Source organism: Gallinula chloropus (assembly GCF_964237585.1).
Source record: "Gallinula chloropus genome assembly, chromosome: 3".
In the NCBI taxonomy this organism is placed as follows: Eukaryota; Metazoa; Chordata; class Aves; order Gruiformes; family Rallidae; genus Gallinula; species Gallinula chloropus.
Genome location: NC_140087.1, coordinates 29,249,967 through 29,270,137, shown reverse-complemented (window position 1 = coordinate 29,270,137; position 20,171 = coordinate 29,249,967). Strand labels below are relative to the sequence as shown.

The following is a 20,171-nucleotide window of genomic DNA, read 5'->3' as shown; positions in this document are numbered from 1 at the left end:
CGCTATACAGTTAATAACCACAGTTACTGCCTGTGGATTGTTTTGAATTTACTCCAGCAGTGTAGTGTGAGTGCTTAAGCAGTAATACTTGCCCGTGAGTACTGACTGTGGCGAAATAACCGAACTGGCACTGTGCAATAGTTAAAAACTTTGCCATAGTCCAGATAAAATTACTGAATTTGATCTAACATGAACGCTCCCATGATTCTGACAAAATTAAGATTAATAAGAATCTGCACTTAAGGTCTATGGTACTCGTCATTCGCCCAAATTCATAGAGAACCCCAAGGAAGGTGGAAGCTGAATCAACTTGCTTTGGCTTTCAGCTTGAAGTGGTGGAGATTGTGATGTGTTTCGATGGATAATTTCTCATCAGTGGCTCCAACTGGGTTGCTTGCCTACCTGCTTTCTCTGAGATCTGTTTCCTTAGTGCAGAAGCTACCTGGAGGTAGCTTTTGGTCTAGAAATCACATATGGCTGTCAGAACCTCTTTATGAATAAGCTCAGTCTGTAGGAACCTATTTATCATGTTGAGGCTTGTACTGGTAGGATGTAAGACTGGAAAAAAAAGTTTATGTATTTATCTATTTATTTGCTGCTGTGACATGCAGAAGAAATAGGTCAACAGCTTGAGGTAAAGAAGGACCCTTCAGTCCCACTTTTCATAGGTGGAAGTTAGCTCTCCACATGTTACTTGATCCGGACGATTCTTGTGTTATGGGCTCTGAATTTTTTTCGTCTGACTTATCACCAAATTTATCCTCCTCTGGACAAAGAGGGTTTAGAGAGGGAAAACAAAACAAAACAAAAGCTTTTGTATGAAGTCCTTCATTTATGACTTGCATGCCTCCAAACTCTTCCTGATGCTTCCAGACCTGAGCCTCCATTATGGAAACTCTAGAGTAGCTCAAGTGTTCTCTTGTGTCACAGGTCTATTAAACCTTCCTACCTAGATTTGTCCACAAAGCTCATCTTCTAGACTGTCCTTTTTTTTAGCAATTTATCCAGTGCAAATGGCTGTCACAGAACAGTTAATGAATCTTTTGTATGGGACAGTTAAAGAATCTTTTGTTGGAGTTTGTCTTCTCCCAGAACTCTCTCACTTTTCTCATTCCTGATCACAGTCAATGTGTTGTTTGCAGCCTAGACAGAAATTTAAAGGGCTGCAGAGATAGCAGGGGCCCTGTCCTGGATGCCAGCCCCTGGATGCCCCATCCATGCTGATCCTAAGGGATAACAGGAGCCGAAGAACTGGATGGTCTGATCCTCACATAAACAAGATGTACGTGTTATTCATAACTGAACTAGTGAACCTAGAACTCTTCATATCTCTCTGGGGAAACTTGGATGCCGCCTTTAACAAAGCTTCTGGGAATGTCTCTTGAAAACCATTCTATAAATTCCTGATCAACTGTTAATTTTAAAAAAACATTTATTCAAGTCTTTCAGAAAGGAAAAGGATACATAAAGAAATGCTTACATAGCTAATTTTAACTCCATTACAGAAGAGTAAATATATTGCTGAAAACCTGAAATGTGTTTACTTGTATCAGATGAAACCCACCCCCCCCCCAAGTGCATGCGTGCTACCGGCCAGGCTGAACCATTTAACTGAAGTTACAAGTACTAGTCTCCAAGGGAGCATTTTTAGAGTTCATTACATTGATATTTCTGTTGTCCAGGCAATGCTGGAATGCATCACCTGCCCCTCCCTGGTTTTCAGTAAGTCTGAAGTAATTAAGACCACCACGGCTTTGTACCTTTTTGAGAGCTGGCTCAGACTTTAGTATTATTTGCTCCAGGGATTTTGGAAATATTTGTTATCTTCTCTTGGAAGCTTACTTTTCTCTTGATAGTATTGTTGGGTAGAAAAATATGGGAACTGGAAGCTTATCATAGTTAACTGATCGGTCTGGAGAATTCCCATAACAATGAAAAATGCAGCTTTCCATACACCTGGCTTAACCTTATTACCCAAATTTAATATCTCATTTCCTTCTAAGCCGTGCAGCCGTGTTGTGGAAACTCTCTGTAACGGAGAGAAGGAGAATGCCCTACGTACTGAATATTGGCTGTGTTGTGTTATATTGGCAGTTTCTAGAGCACTTGGGAATTAGGGGAAATATTGAATACATTATTTCCTAATGGATAGACTAGACCTCCTGTAATTCCCTATAATTATGGATCCTAATTTTTTCAAGCTAAAATTTGTATTAGTATTCTCAGAAATAGGTTCATGTCCTGATTATTGCTTTTTGCAACATCTGCCTGAAACCACTGTGCAATGCCAGTGTGTAAAAACACTGTCAACTGCTCTGATCAGAGACCTGGGTATCTTTTCTTTTTCAGACTAGACCGAGGCCATTGTGATTGTTTGAAGCTCTTTGTGTGTGTGTGTGTGTGTTTTGCCGTATTTGAATTGTCTAACTACTGCAGATTAAAAACTGCAGCTGAGAGGATGGGAAATGAGAGCCCTGTTTCCCTCTCAGGTGCCAGAGATCTACAAACAAGAGAAAGATCAGTTTGCAGAAGAGACCCCACTGGAGTTAATAATGAACAGCCGAGCTGGAATTAGGGTATAACTGGGATATAGGACAACCATCAGGGGCTTTTTCCCCTATATATGTGCTTGTGATATAAGCGTTCTCTTGGTCATACACACTTGCTGCTAAGACCTTTACACACCAGCAGTAGTGAAACTTAGCATGCTGCTTGTGCTTTGCTGGACAGGCAGATGTCTTCTGGCAACCTGTTTGTTTGTGCAGCTGTATCTGGGCATCTATGTAATATTTGTGCTGCGTTGGTGACAAAGGAACCTGGGATGGGAAGGAATTTCTAGGTTCAGTAAGTCCAGTCCTCTGCTAGTTGAGGCTTTCAACAACCCTATTTGATACATGTATCCTATCCTATTTTAAAGTAGGCTAGACTGTTTGCGTCCTTTGCTCCTTGGTAAGCCTGTTTCAGAAATTAATTCATGTGATGGTTAAAAAACCAGTCTTATAATTGCCTGCATAGACATTCCTGGCCAGTGTCATAACTGATCTGTCTCTGACAACCTTGACCGTAGCAGTAGCTCACAACTTCATGTTGTTAGCCTGTCTCCAAACTTCCTTTCATGGTTCCAATTTATGAGCCACAGTTTATAGAAGGAATTGTTCTTCTTACTTGTTCCTGAAACTTTGTTCTGTATGATTCCATTCTGGGACGGTGCCTTCATCTTCAATGTCATTCTGTCATGTATGCTGTGGATTAACTTTGAATTATTAGAGTATTTAATTTTGGAGAAAATCCTCCACTGGCCTCTCCCTGGCCTTAGAAGTTAATTTGGACCAATCTATTGTTAACTCACCTGCTAGGCAGTTCTGCGTTGCTTACAAAATCACAGAATCATAGGGGTTGGAAGGGACCTCGAGAGATCATCGAGTCCAACCCCCCTGCCAAAGCAGCTCCCTCACTCATATTGCACAGACAGGCGTCCAGACGAGTCTTGAATATCTCCAGAGATGGAGATTCCACCACCTGCTGGGCAGCCTGTCCCAGGGCTCTGTCACCCTCACTGTGAAAAAGTTCTTCCACATGTTGGTGCGGAACTTCCTGTGCTCCAACTTGCAGCCATTGCCCCTTGTCCTGTCTCCACAGACCACTGAAAAGGGGCTGGCCATTTCCCCCTGCATCCCAGTGTTCCTGCATGTCAACCACTCCTCCCAGCTTTGAATCATCGGGTACTTGCTGAGGGTGGATGCTATTCCCTCATCAAGGTCATCAATGAAGATATTAAACAGGACTGGACCCAACAATGAGCCCTGGGGAACACCGCTAGTCACAGGTCTCCAGTCAGATTCTGCTCCACTGATCACCACCCTCTGAGCTCAGTCCAACAGCCAGTTCTCAGCCCACCTCACTGTCCACTCCTCTATCCCATGCTCTCTCAGCTTTGCTATCAGGATGTCATGGGAGACAGTATTGAAAGCCTTGCTGAAGTCAAGGTAGATGACCTCCACTGCTCTCCCTCCATCTACCCAGACGGTGATGAGATCAGAGAAGGCTATGAGATTGGTCGAGCACAATCTTCCCTTGGTGAATCCATGCTGACTACTCCTCATGACTGTCTTCTCTTCCAGTTGCTTGGAAATGGCATCCAGAACAAGCTGTTCCATAACTTTTCCAGGGATAGAAGTGAGGCTGACTGGCCTATAGTTGCTAGGATCCTCCTTCTTGCCCCTTTTAAAGACTGGAGTGATACTGGCTATCATCCAATCCTTAGGTACTTCTCCTGTTCTCCAAGACCTGTCGAAGATGATAGAGAGCGGCTCAGCAATCACTTCTGCCATCTCCTTCAGCACATGTGGATGTATCCCATCCGGTCCCATGGATTTGTGTGCATTAATCCCTTTGAGCCGCTCCTGGACCTATCCTACTTCAGCTAGAGGGAAGCTCTTCATTCCCCAAACACTCCTACTTTCATCCAGGATCTGTGGGTCCCAAGGTGCCTTTGAAGTGAAGACCGAAGCAAAGGTGGCATTCAGTATCTCCACCTTCTCAGCATCACCCGTTACCAGGACACCCTCCTCGTTCAGCAAGGGACCTACATTATCCCTGGTCATCCTCTTACTATTCACATATCTGAAAAAAACTCTTTTTATTATCCTTTATGTCCCTTGCCAGCTTCATTTCCAAGCAGGCTTTAGCCCTCCTAGTTGCGTCCCTACAGGCCCTGACAACATTCCTATATTCTTCCCAGGTGCTCAGACCCTGTTTCCACAGTTCATAAACCTTCTGCTTCCCTTTGAGTTTACTCAAATTCTTAGCCTTTCCAGTTCTGCTAATAATTTCCCATAGGATATTATAAAGGTTTCTTTTTTCTATTTTTAAAATAAGTTTCTGGAAAACTGGATTTATCCCATGGTATTTGTCTTAAAAAAAAAATCAAAGGCAGATGTCAGGTTATTTTGATGCAGCCCGTTTATCCATACTGTATGTAATTTTCCACTTATATTTTTATTTTTTCTTTCCTTGACTTGACTGTGAAAGCCTTAGGTTACTACATAGGTCACAAATCTATATTAGATTCCCCCAACATTCTCATGCCTTCCTCTAAGCATAGCTGCTGCTTGCTCTTCACCAGCTGCATACATTCACATCATCCTCTTTTCTCCACCACTACTTGAATCATTTATGAAAATACTTGTTCTTGAGTTGCAATTTCATATGCCAGGTTTTAAATGTTGAGCACTAAAGGAAGTGTAATCCTCTGCTGAGTTTAACTAAGTTTGCACCCACCTCAGACCTTGTTGTTTTCTAGTGATTGATTTCTGTCCTGCCTCACTCTTCCCTTGTTGAAGGCAGACAGATTTTAATCCAGGTCAGTGATGTCCTATGGGACTAGCTTTACTGTAAGATTTAGAGTCTGAATCTATTTGCTGTGATGAATATTTGGTGGTAAGTGCTTCAGGTGGAGTTGGGGATCCCAGGAAAGACTCACATCTACTAGCTGTTAATCAAGCATCTTACCTTAGCTGAGACAGGCTGAGGTTGTGTTTCCTCCCCCGAATTTGACAAAGCAGGAGACTTCATCTCTCCTACATTATGGATGAATATCCTGGTGGCAAGCTGCTACTTTTTGATCTGCAGTGTCCCTTTCACAGCACTTCATCAAAAATAAAATAACATTTTGATACAAAGGAAACCAGGTTTGCAGTCTCAGAAATGCTGCAGAATTGAAACCCTGTTTTCCGTATTGGTGTACTCGCTCAGCTACGAACCTCAGGATTGCCTTTGCCTGTCAGAGTGCCTCTTGACTTGCTGAGGATAGTCATCAGGTAATGCACAGAACTGCTTTTCTTGCTAAAGCTGAAAATGATGCCCTGCAGTGGTCTTAGTTTGTTCTTGGAATGAGAGACTGGGTACATTTAATTTTGCTGTGTTGTCTTCCCATGTAGAGCTAGAGGGAATTTTTTCTTCAATTCATCTTTGTCAGTAGAGTAGCAGGTGGAAACACACCCCCGTGCTGTAGTTTGGAAAAGGAGGTGGTTACACAGCCTACGTAGAGCTTGACATTTGATAACACTTGACATGCTTGTGATGATTATTTGCATTTTATTAAACTGGTGTGAAAAATCTAAACCAGAACAGGTTCTGAAGTATTATGAAAAAAAAAAATTCTAAAAGAAACAGGATTCTCAGTTCCCACTTTCTCGTCGTGATAATCTTGCCTCTGCAGTGAGAGGCTAAAGTGGTAAGAGCAGCGCTGGCTAGAAAATAATTAAGGCTTCTTTGTTAATGAAACAGAGTAAGAGAGATAAGTGATATTTGCATTTGTTGATGGCTTCTTTATGGTAAATGAATTGCCGGATGGTCGATGTTGATGTTTTCCACTTGCTTTCCTTTGGTTTCTTGGCTGGGACTGTAGCACAGATTATTATTGTCTCACACATCTGCTAGAGGATGTGTTTCCATTGTACCTCACCACTCACAAGCATGTGAATAACTTCCATATTGACCACTTGTACGTGTATCATCGCAGCGACGTGGGAAGAGACATTCCTGTAGGCGTGCAGAGCTCTTTGATATGCTGTATGTGTTTGTTTTTCTCACCAACCGTCCCATCTGTGTGCTCTGTGCCCACTTTTGATTGAATGATGAGTAGTGAGGAGCATGACTTAGGAAGTGCGCTTTTTCAGTGTTTAGTGGTTACATTAAAATTTCTCTTGAATGATTGTGAGTCACGTATCTGCCTGCCAGCAAGGCACAACATTGCAGGAGTAATGGCGTTCTTTGGTGATGATGTTGGTAGCTGAAGGTGCTGAGCGGGTTCTTAGTACTTGGTCATTTATTGCTAGAAACCAAGGAAAAAGTTTGGTGTGCATTTCATATGATGTTGTAAGGTTTGGTGTGCATTTCATATGGTGTCCTTCTTCACATAATGGCGTTTTCGCCCCCTGTGCCTTTCTGAGAATTTTAGCATTTAACTGAGCTTGGCACTATTCTTGTTTGTGACAAGCTGACTTTGTATTTGCATGTCTGGAGACACTCCTGTTTGTTAGATCAGAAGCTATCTGCTTAAGAGGTTCCCACCCTTCCTGGATGGAAGTGATGCACACCTCAACTCACCGTGAGAGTGTGTGTGTGAGTGAATGGGACAGAGGTGTGCTACAGTAGAGAAAAATGTAGGTAAAAGTTTCAAACCAAGGGTTTTTTTTTAACCCAATATTATTAGTCCTTTTTTTCCTTCCAGACTAGTTTATCACAAGTGTGTCAATAGAATAAATCAAATCTACTACTGTATGGGCAGACTTAGTCATGACGTACTCACCATTACGCTGATGGGAAGCCTGTCACGCAATGCTTCTAGCAAAACATTCCATGTTTTCTTTAACTAGTTAGTAATGTAACTGTAGTGAGATAAGTAACACATGAGATAGGTTTGGTAACAACAACAACAATGATATAATTAGAAGAAGGAGCCAGGAAGTGTTGAATTGACCTTGCATTTGGGTGTTTTTTGGGAATATATACTTGCATATTGTCCTCAATCCCAGAAAAGATCACAAATGTTATACACTGGAATGATTTTGAACTCACACAGCTGTAATGTTTCTCTGTTCATACTCTCTGCATTTCTCTGTGCATACTCTCCTAAGTTTTATTGCTTCTTTTGCCTGAAAGGATAGTGGTTACCCATCCTGTAAGATAAGTTTTACATTGCTACTTTTGAACATCTCTGTTACTACTGAATCCCATTGCAGAGCTAAAACCAAATATGAATGTTTAAAGAAAATACATTTTGTATCATTTGGCTTGTTACTGCCCTTCCATTTAGTACTAGAAGCAGAGAGAATGTCAATATTAAACTTGCTGCTGTGTTTATGTTGTCAGGCTTTGCATTTGAAATTACCCATCCTCTAAGGTAATACTGATTTTCTTCGCCCCTTGGTTTTCTTTTTTAGCTATGCAGCTGACATTGATGCTTCTGTGCTCTTTGTGAATAGCTTGATGGCTTGCAGGAGCAAAGGAAGTCGGCTTCCTCAGTAAAAGAAGGAAAGGGAGACAGGATATGGATGCTAAACTGATCAACAAGCCATATGTCCGTCCTTCCTTCCCACCCTGTCAGTTTGGCATACAACACGCAGTAGGATGTCCTTTTTCATCTTGGATCCTTTCCGTCTAACTTTTTTTTTTTCCATTTAAAATAACATTTACTGTTGCTTACCCTAACTGCCATCTGCAACCCATTCTGTGGAAATGGACAAGACTACAGAGACCTACCTCTGACTGTCCTAAGGGCTACAAAGGAAAAACAAAGATGAGGGTGAAAGTAGGAAAAAGCAGATCATCTGGACAAAGTGATATGATAATTCTGTTTGCCTGCTTTGGATGTTATCTTGCTTTCTTCTGTTCATGTTGTCTGCTGATTGTTTTACCTTATTTTTCCGCTTCCTACATTCATGCTCTCTCTTCTTTGCTTACGTAGGTTAATTTTGCTTCCTGTTTGTAATGGACAAATGTGTGTAATGGTCACTTTGTAAAATCAGGGAAAGAACATGGGGTTTTTTTTTCTTATTAGATAGCTAGCTGGGATCAAACTCTAGGTCCTTTATACCACTGCAAAATTGATCTCAGGTGCGTGTTGTTTGGAACTGTGGGGAAGAAGCACACTGAAAGCCAGAGATAAAACGAGCACTAAAAATAAAAATTTAACTTGGCATCACCTCACCCATAAGAAAATACGTTATTTAGAAGTCATTTAATGTTTCAGCAGCTGGCTTTCCTTTTGTCAACCCAGGAGCTGACAGTGGTGAAGGTGAATAGGCATTCCCGCATACCCATATCCAGAAGGACCCAAAATTACAAGTCCAGAGGGCAGGAGAAAATTACTTAGGCATAGTGGAGAAAGAGGAGGTAAAAGCAGAATGAAATAGACATGGCAGACTTCGTGTTATGTTCGTAAAGTGTGACTGATTGGTGGAATTGTGTAAGGGGCAGTTTTTCTGCAAAGGTGGGAACTCCTTGGTAATGCATGTTATCTAGGCTCTGAGCTATCAGGAGCCACACCTGATTCCAGGAGGAAAAGGTAAAAAAGCTTGAGGGGAGAAAATTGATGTGACATTGGTTCTGGAAGGATGGGGAAATGGCAGAGCAGTCAAGTCTTTAGCATCCGGATGGAAAGTATCAGCCTCAATGCAAAGCTTGGCATAGGCACCTTAATATCATATGGAAAAAGAAAGTATCAAGATGACATTGTGCTGGGTTATTTGCCTCTTCCTCTCTGGTTTTCCTGTGAAGTCTGTGTGCCATGTTTTTCTTCGGAGGAAGGTTCTTCATGGGCTATGAGGTGCTCTTTTGGCCCTAAAATTCCCATTTCCCTCCATGCTTGTCAATTCTTGCTGAGAGGAGCTGGTCCTACTCTGCAGTGATAGGACAGCGCCTGGGCAGAGAGATACTTTTTGGCCTTCACTATTTCATTATTGCCAATACTCATGATTTTACTGCAAGATGGGTATTATTTGTTTTAATTACCACCTCAGTTGCTGGAGTCAGTGATTAAATAAGAATCTCAGCTTTCACTTAAAAATAAATCTACAGCATTTGTAGGTGTTGAGAAAGAGTTTGAAAATGTGGTAATGTGGTGTGAATTATACCCTAGAGGCTTAGAGGCTAGAAAACAAGACCGCAAATTAAAACCCCCTTCATTTTATTACTATTTTATCATCTGAGGATGCTAAAAGTCCCCATTATTTCTTGGTGGCTGCTTGATGATTTTCAGCCACTTGGATTGATAATACTGCACCTCAAAAATCAGAGAAATTTGCTTCACTTCTAAGAGTTTTAATTAGAACTTCCATGTAAACGTCTCTGCAGATTTTAAGCAGCCAATTGAGGAAATGTAGAGAGAAAACTGTTGGATAGATCTGGAGTTTACATGCAAACGTTACTGAAAGCTACGGTCCGTCAATAGGTAGAGCAGGGCAAGGCCTCCTCTGGTGTCTGCATTGTGCCAGCTACCATGGACATGGATGCCAAACTTAGCAGAACTGGTAAACTGTTAGTAACAAGAACGGCTTTTGCCCGTATTATGGACTGTGGTGTTTGTTCCAAGGCAAAATTCTCTTTTCTTCTTAAATCTGTAAGGGATTCAGGACTAAGTTGTGTCGAACAATAGCATGCTCATCCAAGGAGAACTACTGAGTGCATTTAATTATCCTCACTGGTTGTCTCAGCACAGAGTGTGCTGATTATAGATAATGCTGCCTTCCAAAGCTCGCCGTTAACAGTAGTTTTAAGTTTATTTTTGTAGATCAAATATGTGTGGTGCTTCAGATGATCCTAGATGTCCAGCTGCTGTTTTGAAAGCAGTTTCCAGGCATAGCTGCTCCTTGCTTTGACCTTCTGGTATTATTTTCTGGGGGGTGGGGAAGGTAACAAATTTTGTATTCCTCCTCTCTCCCTACAATAATTCTACTAGGCATTGAAAGTACTTGCAGATGAAAGCAAATACTTTTTTCTGTTCCTGACCTATGACCCTCTAATTTATTTGTTTTCTTTTGAATACAGATTTTAGTAATGTGCCTGACGTCACATCCAGCTTGAAAAGGAGCAGTACTGATGGCACTCTGGACCAAGTGCCGCACAGGGAGAAGACTGATCCACCTTTCAGGGTAAGAACATGCTGGACATAACAGTCCTTATGAATGAAAAGACAGTGTTGCGATATTAATGCTCTGTATTTTGTGGGAAAGAATTATTTACTGTATGGCACTAGTTTGGAAATTGTTTAATGCATATTAGCTGTACTTGGTGTTTTGTTATCTTGAGGCCACGCTGACAGGTCAGCATCTACGGTGCCAATGCTGTGTCTCCCAAAGTAGTGTGGTGGGGGCAAATAGCAAACAAGTGAAAACTTCTCAAATTCATCTTTCTGTGCTGTTTGAGCCCAGTTCTTCAGAGAACAGTAAAGCTGCTGCAGCTTTTGAACTGATTCACTTTGGTTCACGTTTTCTTTTTGCTGATACTTCTAAGGCTTGTTGTTAAGATTACAGTGACCATAGCAACACTCACTTAACGTCAGGAGGTTTAGACTGGACTGCAGACTTGGAGAGGTGCAGTGTTTGAGAGCTGGTGATTCCCAGTCTCTGACTTGGAGAACCTTTGTGTGTTGGCAGTTACTGTTTGACTTCAGCTGGAGTCGTGACATGGATGCTCATCCATGACCTTCTGTCAGCCATGACTTTGAAGGTGAGGTGGAGACTTGCAGAATTAGTGTCCACCTTTAAATGCATTGGTCTTTGAAGAGCAATTTTTCATCTGTTTTTCTCCAAGTCAGCCAAATTGCAGCATGTGTCCAACTCAAGTACTATTTGTTTTGAACCCCACAACTGCTAGCATGGGTAGTGTTTTCATGCTGGTGTCCTTGATCTGACTGGGCATTGCCGTTCTGACAACAGAAATGTGGTCTAGTGGAGGGTGTCCTTGCCCATGGCATGAAGGTTGGAAGTAGCTGATCTTTGAGGTCCCTTCCAACCCAAATCACTTAATGATTCAGTGATTGGTTTTGTTACTTCTGTTCATGAGTTGGTTGTATCTCCAGGCAAATTTACGGTAGCACTTGTGTTACAGAAATGAAGTTAGAGTTTTGTGGTCCTGGAATATGTCACTGTCTTGTACTAGATTGTATGAAAAATTGGTAGAGATGAAGCAGAATTTCAAACTCAGAAGACCAGAACAGGAAAAATACATTGTGCATCTACCCATACCTACCCAGGGGACCTTGACCCTCTTTTACTTTCTGCATTACTTTCTGGTTTACTTCAGTTTGTTATGGGTGACTATATGCAGTTTCCTCTGGGAGTAAGAAATAGCCCAGTGATTCTGGGTCTTTAGCTCACCTCCTGCTGCACAGGGAACTCCCACAGAGATCATGTATAACCCGTGTAACATGTTGCTTACGCCCCCAAAAGGTTTTTGAAGCCAGACAGGAATAAATTGGATTTTTCTCTTTCTAGGGAATATTGTTCCTTTGGTAAGCTGGATTTCTCTACTCTCCTGTTTTAGGGCTTGTGCAGTGTTCTGGGGGAGGGGGTCTTTGCACAGAGGAGGTGACTCCAAGGCCTATTAGGATGTCTCAGTGGCTGGTTGCACCAGCAGTCTGGTGCTTTGGTGCTTTGCCAGGTTCCCCTGAGTGCCTCAGTATGCCCTTGCTCATGTTGGGGTATGTGTTTCCCCCCATGCAGTCTCTGGACATACGTGACTGAGCTCCTATCCCACTTGAGGGGAGGAGATTCGGGTCTGTCAGCTTTGCATTAGTGAAAAACAAAGCCAGTCCTGACTGTATGTGTCAAATGTACCAGATGACAGAAAATTAGGGAGAGTTCAGGAGGGTTTAAGTACACTGAGAACAATTCATGTACGCTCGTTGCTGCTCTGAATGCACTGAATTTGCTCCAGTGCTCTAAATTACATGCTGCAATTAAACCTCAAAAAAAAAAAAAAAAAAGGAAGAAAAAAAAAAGAAAAAAAAGAAAGGGTAAGCAGACAGGTCTGCCCTCTCTCCAGCCTCAAATCTGTCACATCTCATGGTATTAATGGTTTCTGCACAATTTGCTGAAGTAACTGCCCTTGCCATATTGCAGTTAATTTCTTGGGTTGGCATGCAGGTCTGCTAGTGTCATTTTAAAAATCGGGAGGGAAATGGTTTGGCACTCAGAGGCAGTCTGACATGAACTGCAGCTGTAAATGAGTCTGTGACAGCTCTACAATTTCTGCAAATGGTTTGTAATTGATTGCTGTCTTTCTGTTGGAGGGCGCCTATTACTGTCAGAGCTTTTTGTCTGACCCTTTTGATTTCTGCAATAGATGTAGAATTTAAAGAAAAAAAAAACCCAACCCTAAACTCAAAACCTCACAGTAAATTTAGGTAGTACATATTGTATGTGTTTTTGTGACCGGGTATAAAAGGAATTAAAATGATTTCTGTTTTTTATAGCTGTGATTTGGGACTGCTCGCCAGATGAACAATAGCAATTGCTAATAAAAGCTAGTTTGAGGAAATTGTAAAGTCTCGAAAAGCATAGCACCTGGATTTGGGTTTGTTTTCCCCCCTTTGCCTTCTGTTTCCTGCGTATGCTAACCAACCTGACCCACGCTGGTGGGAGAGGGGTAGTGCAGACACCTCAGCATTAGGCGATGTGGCAGAAGTATGGGGGAGAAGAGATCTGTAAGCACAGCTCTGTGGAGGAGACGTTGGTGGCGCTAAGAGGTTCTGAGCACAGCCTGGATCACCAGGCTGTTTGGGATTATTTCAGGGGAGAGGCAGCTAGAGATGCTCACTTCCCAGTTGAGAGCAACTGTAGATGCAGTTATTTGGCTCTGAGGGAGCAGACTCCTTTGAAGTTTGGTTGATTTTTGTCCCGTAACATGTAAGTAAATTAAAAAAAAACAGCCTTAAAGCTTTGGATTTAATGGTTGCATGTATGATTTCTAGACTTTATGTTTCTCATTTGGAGCATTTTTATTTGTCTTTCACTGTTATTTTCTTCATCTCATACCAAGCTAAGGTTAAGCATCACCTTAACCGAAAGAACTGCAAGACATTTCAGAAGTGCCTTGTACGCTCACAGGAAGAAGGCTTTTATTGCACATGTACTATGTTCATTCAGTCAGTCGTGTTTTGTGGTCTGACGAGTGAATTTAGAATAGTTGTATGTTTGTCTTTCATCTGAGAGCTGACAAATGAATTACAAAGGTGATAGAGGATTGTTTCATTACAGAAACGGAAGCTGTTCCTTAGGTTGTACAGTAATATTAAAAACATATGGACATCATGATCCATCCATTCCAGATACTCTTTAGTTTTGTCAGCTCTGTATTCTCTGGCTTGCCCTGTTTATACCTCTAATACTATTTTCTATTTTATTTATCAAGGATGGATGTTATACTTCTAACACATTCTGCTGCAGTGCATTTTTTCAAACTGTGTTAAAATACTGTTTATGTGGCAGTGGTGTGTCGTCTCTGCGATTGCTGGTTCTGGAGTATGTAGGCGTGCTGTTGACAGAAGAATAGAGGACCTCAGAAAATCTGGGGATTGAGCATGCCTGTCAGCACAATTAGGTTTAGTTGTGTTTAATCATTTTGAGAAATAATTGTCTGTGCTCCTGGTGCTCAGTTAAATCCTGGTATGTTGACAGTTGCCAAGAATCAAGCTCTCCATACATCAAAGTAGCACAAAGCCGAACAAATAAAAAAATACAACTTTTCCTTAAGCTACTCATGATTTTTAATTGTATTGTGAACTGTATTGGAGTCAAATGTTTTCTCTAGCCCATGGTTTCCTTTTAAGATGAAGTTTAGTAGTCTGTTACTAACTTGCTTATTTTTACTTTGTATTTTCAATATATTGAAAATATCCTTTTATGAAAGACAAGCATCACTAAGAGAAGAACTTCTACCATGTAAATGACTACTGTTCTAAAGTCTCTTGTAAGATTGCTGTGATCTGACTTTCGGTTGCTCTGAATCTTTTGAGCGTCATCAGAGATAAGTATTTCCGAAATCATGGTAGATTTTAACAGAAGATGAAACTTCATATAAATGCGTGTGTGAGAGGGGAAGTTGTATCTTCACTTTAAGTGTTTTACAGATATAACTACATTATATTCTCAGCTGTATCTTGGAATTCTTTAAGAAACCCAGTAAAAATAGCTAGTCTGATGCTTTGTAATCATGGTAAAAATAGTCAATGAATGCAGAATGCTTTTGTGCTGACATCTCCAAAAATTAACATTGCAGATGCAGAAACGGAAGCTAGTGTGATGAGAAACTTTGCATGTTAAGAATCTGCTTTCTAAAGAATGGCCAACTGGTTTGCTTTTGTAGTGCTTTGGAAGTGATGCTATATTTCCTTCATAGAATGAAGTAACATTGATTCTGGGAATAATTTGGGTATAGAGACTTATGGAAATTTCCTTTGCTATTGACTCTTAAAACAGTCAATCTACTCCTCAGAAGGGGTTATTGATCATGTATCAGTATGTGCATATGAGGACGAGTCTATCCCCATCGCCTCTTAGAGAAAAATCAATGAAAATACTGCAACCTGCAGAGGGAGAAAGCTAACTTCTTTTCTTGGGAATACAATTTTTAACCATTATTTCTGTTCGCTGCGTTAAAATTCACTCACCATCTTTCCCTAGATGCTTTAGATTAGCTCAACCCACTCCTCCACTCCTCTTTGACAAGTGTGTTCACCTTCCCTACATCTGGTGAGGAAGAGAACTTGCAACAGGTCTGGTCAGCAGAGTACGTGGCACCTTTGGCAAACACAAATCTACATCTCCAGCAGGGTGGAGCATTTTCATCAAATGCTTTCAGCTTTTTATGGGGATGAAGTGCAGGTTGCTACAGTGAGACTGTAGTATAGGGGTGAGGTGCAACTCACTACTCGAAATGCCCATATTTATAGATATGGGGGGGGGGAAAGATGCACGTTTCAGAAGTCTGCTTTTGGATGCTGGGGTTTCCTATGTAATGTCAAATCAGCCTTCCAGTGCTTCTGAGGCTTGCATATTCTGTTCTTGCGATGCCAGTTGCAGACAGTCCTCCTTTAGCCAGAGAGGAGCTTTTGCCAGTGTGGTGAGAAGTAAATGTTTCCATGAATTCTCCATGTCTGGGACCATGGTGAGAAATCAGGTTTTTTTGACTCCTTGCATACAGTCCAGCTTCTCATGCTCAAGGACCCAACGTGCAAACATGCTTAACTTTGATGACTGATGTGGCTTTTCACCCAGCCCACTTAATGTGGATGGGCAATTGAGCAGCCACTTTGCATGTCAGATGGTGTTCAGGGGGTATGAATCATAGAATGAGTAGGGTTGGAAGGGACCTTTAGAGGTCATCTAGTCCAACCTCCCTACAGGAAGCAGGATCATCTCCACCAGATCAGGTCACTCAGAGCCCCATCAAGCCTGACCTTGAATAAATCCAGGGATGGGGCCTCCACTACCTCTCTGGGCAACCTGTTCCAGTGATCCACCACCCCTCATATTGAATGTGGAGACTGACACTGGGTCAGAAAGCAAATCCACCTTCCCAGTTCTGTCATTCAGCTACCACAAGAAGCTTCTCAAAACAGTGCTTTCAACAGATGTAGAGTAAGTGTGTCATGATTTCAAAATGGAAATCCTTGTATTACCTATTAGTTGATTTCACACGGCTATGTCTGTAATGGGAATCAGCAGTATTGTAAAGAGTTTGCTACATTTATGTGTAGACATGTACTGGAGGGATGGGTTTTATGAGTTGGAGAGATTAATAGTTTGCCTTCCACCTGTCTAAAACTGATTTTGAAAACCTTTTTTTTAGAAGTTGCGCTAAAGCCACCTTCTCCTCATGCAGATAGAGTAATAAAAGGGTAAAAATCCTGAGGTACAATATACATTCTGGTCTGGGTTCCAACCTGAATAAAAGAATGCGCATCCCATTGCTAGTCTGTCTGGATGCTCAGTTGCTAAAGAAGAAAGTGTAGTTTGATTTTTGGAGAGAGGAAGGCAGCTGCAGCAGTTGCCATTCAGCAGTAGAGGTGAAAGCAGTTAGTAATCATTACTCATAAAGTCTAGTCCCAGCAGAAAATTCATGCAATCATTCAATGGTTATGGAAGATTTGAATGGTATTTTACCTTACAGAATAAAGCAAGTGGATGCTGCTAGGAACGAAGTATTCCTCTGATCTGTTACCTAGAAAACATTGTAGGAGCGTGTGATCTGTAACATATGTGCTGTGGATAGTTCAGGGCACCATTATTCAAAACATACCCAACAGCCTTCTACTGGGGCTGTCAGTGAATGTAATCCTATATATTGAGCTGCTGTGGTTTATTTATTTTGATCTGGTGATGCCACTCTTTCTCTCTGAGAGATGAGATAGGGATCATCAGTGCAAACATGTCTATATAAGCAATGGATGATTTCTTTTCATGGGTAGAAGTTAGGAAATGTTTATTCCTTCCTCCCAAAGTTAAACAGTTTCCTAGTATGACTTTACAGTGAGAAAGTTTAAAATTTACCAAAATATACTGAAGTAGAAGTAAGATTTGCAATGATATGGTACGTAAAACATAAAAATTGACAAGTACAAGTTGTGTTTTGATTACACTTAGGACGGTGAGGCAGTATATGTATGTACATTAGCTTGTGTCTGATAGATTTCAGAACCATATTTCATTCCTTTTGGTATAATTGGCATCCTTTTTGCCAGTCAGTGACCCCTACTCCCAAAACATCCCCAAAAGAAACATTGAAATAGAACTGTGGGAAATCTGAAAGAAAAAAAAAAAAGAAGAAAGTATGTGTGTATGTGTGGAGTGATTTTGTTAGGCAAAGACAAGGGAAAAAAGTATTGGAAGGTGAATGGTGTTACTAATCAAATAAACACCAGTTGTTGAGGTACGCTGAAAGTATGTTGAGCAGAAATGACCAGACATTCAACAGAGGTTCATCAGGGAGAAGTAAAATAAGAGGAAGAAGAAAATACTGGTATGCCCCTATGGGCCCAAACCTATTTCTTGTGTGGAGGCAATTCCAGTCAAATGATGTTCCTAGTGATAGCTTCTCATTAGCTCTACTTTTCATTGCCCAGGCAGTTCCCACTTGCACAGCATGTCATTAATTGCAGGAGAGCTGCCTGCCTGAAGGTTTACTCAGCATCCATAGGACATTAAGGGTCTTTCCTTAATTTTAATCGAGAGAACTCCTCTTTAGCAGTTGATGATAACCAAAAGCTTGGGGAGTAGCCTGCAATTAACATCCTGTATTTTCCTGTTCTTTGTAGGAAGGGGATTAACAACATAATACTCTTCAAAAATCGTGTACACTCCTCTGCAACCCAAGTGTCATTTCCTTCCAGATGTGAGATGCATTTAGGGAGTCTAAGAGCTAATGTGGGAAAATAGCATGTTCCTCTGCAGTGATTTTCTCCGATTCAGTTGTGCCTGGAGGGGACAGTTCTGCACCGAAAGTACGACGGAAGCCTGTGGGGAGCTCTGCTAATTATTGTGCTTCCCTTGCAGACAGCCCAGCCTGTGGTGACCCCAACCGGAGTTGCTGGCTCCAGCACTGTGGAGCCATGGCCAGACCCCTGCTGTCACCATGCACCTATTGAGAAAGGGTATCAGTGATATGAGTGAAATTGCAGCCAGTTAGAAGTCTGTAAGAGTTTTGCTCATGAATTTAGGTTTCAGTATTTTATGCCATCCCTCGGAGAAGGCACCAAAACTGATGGACCTTAGGTCACATAAGGCTTGCTGTAAACCTACCAGTGAGTGCTTGCTACTGACCCCAATCTTGGATTTTGCTTTGTTGCATCGATCCTGCAGCAGATTTAAATGCAGCAGAGCCCCACTGTAGATGGCCCAAAATTCAAATACAGTAGTTGTCTGCCTTGGCTAACAGTGAAGAGCGTTGAAACCATAAAGCTTAAAGTTTGAAAGGTGCTATATCTAGAATGAGCCTACAACTTTAGGTTTTAATGTTAGATCAAGCACTAGATGGAGACCTGTCCTGGTTTGTCTGGAACAGAGTTAATTCTCTTCGTGGTAGCTAGTGTGGGGCTCTGTTTTGGATTTGCACTGAAAGCAGTGTTGCTAACACAGGGATATTTTCATTACTGCTGAGCAGTGCTGACATGTTCACCCCACCAGTGAGGAGGCTGGGGGTGCATGGGGAGTTGAGAGGGGACACAGCTAGGACAGCTGACCCCAACTGACCAGAGGGATATCCCATACCACATGACATCATGCTCAGTACATAAAGCTGGGAAAAGAAAGAGGAAGAGTGGATGTTTGAGTGATAGTGTTTGTCTTCCCAAGTCACCATTAGATGTGATGGAGCCCTGCTTTCCTGGGGGAAGCTGAACACCTGCCTGCCAGTGGGAAGTGGGGAATGAATCCCTTGTTTGGCTTTGCTTGAGTGCTCGGCCTTTGCTTTACCTGTTAAACTGCCTTTATCGCAGTCCACAAAAGTTTTTGCTTTTGCTCATCTGATTAACACCCCCCATCCCACCGGGGAAGAGCAAGCAAGCAGCTGTGTGGGGCTCAGTTGCTGGCTGGGGTTAAACCACAAGACCGGTGTGCTTAGTTACTGGCAGGTAGTCACAAGAATGGCAAAGAACAATAGCAAGGGGAGACTGTGCAGTTCTTGCATGCAGAAGTGTGAACTTGCTTTGCTCTGTTTTGTGCTGTTGCACCAGGTCGCTGGGGTTTGGGGAGGAGGTGGTATTTATTGTCTTACCTCTAAAGGAAGGAAACATCCTCTCAAAAGTACAATGACAACTGTCTGTGTAAAACATGCAGGTGGGTTTGATCAGGAGAAAATCTTGTGTAGTGCTGATGCTCGAAAACGAAAGGAGCTGATGGGAGATGACCGCCAGTGCAGCTGTCTGTGCAGTCTCCTCAGGAAAATCCACAGGCTAACCTGCAGGTGAAGATAAGAACACATGGCAGCAGTCCTGATTCATTGCAACAAGACGTGGTTAGCCATGTCTCTGGATGGACGCGCTTGTAACTTCACCGGTGAAGGGCAGGAAGCAGCACAGGAGTCTGCCACCCTGGGCCTCCAAAGGCAAGCCCAGTCCCCTGCAGTGCAGGATATGACAGCAGTGTTTCACTTTGAAATTAGAGGCAGAGATACCGCATTTCTGACAGACCCCGGGATCTGGGTAATTTCTTTGCCAGCTATAGATTATTTTCTTTTGCTGGATTTTGTTCTATTTTTTTTAAGATGGAGATGCTGTTCAGTTACAGTGCTGACAATTGCACACATTTTTTTTTCCTTGCAATGCAGAAACATCTAAGCATGCTTTTAGCGTGTGCTGAGGTATGTGATGTGCCAGAGGTTTCCCACAGTAAAGTCACTTCAAAGTTGCACAAAGTTGCAGTACAGGATTTCAGGAAAATTCTGCATCCTGGATACCCTCAGGGAGACCTGAAATATCAGAACTGAAAAAACCTGCTACCTGCAGCAGATTTCACATAATCAAAAATACCAAAAAGATACCTGAAAGGAAGGAAAAGGAAGGAGAATTAAAAACTTTAGGATCAATTAAGTGAGATGCAGGGAGAAGTTCCAACAGATTTCCATGTTCTGTTACATGTTGTCCACAGCACTCTGTCTCTACCTGTTCA

At 41.9% G+C, this 20,171-nt stretch overlaps 1 protein-coding gene across 2 annotated transcripts in view; it reads left to right on the top strand.

Annotated features, from left to right (window-relative positions):
* Window positions 1-20,171, top strand: part of TIAM2 (TIAM Rac1 associated GEF 2) — a gene marked incomplete at its 5' end in the record, with an annotated part of 93,573 nt that overhangs the window by 48,964 nt on the left and 24,438 nt on the right. For both annotated transcript variants that reach the window (XM_084261524.1, XM_084261523.1), the window contains one exon: window positions 10,552-10,655. In XM_084261524.1, the coding sequence (XP_084117650.1) occupies window positions 10,552-10,655 (104 nt within the window). The remainder of the gene's footprint in view (window positions 1-10,551; window positions 10,656-20,171) is intronic.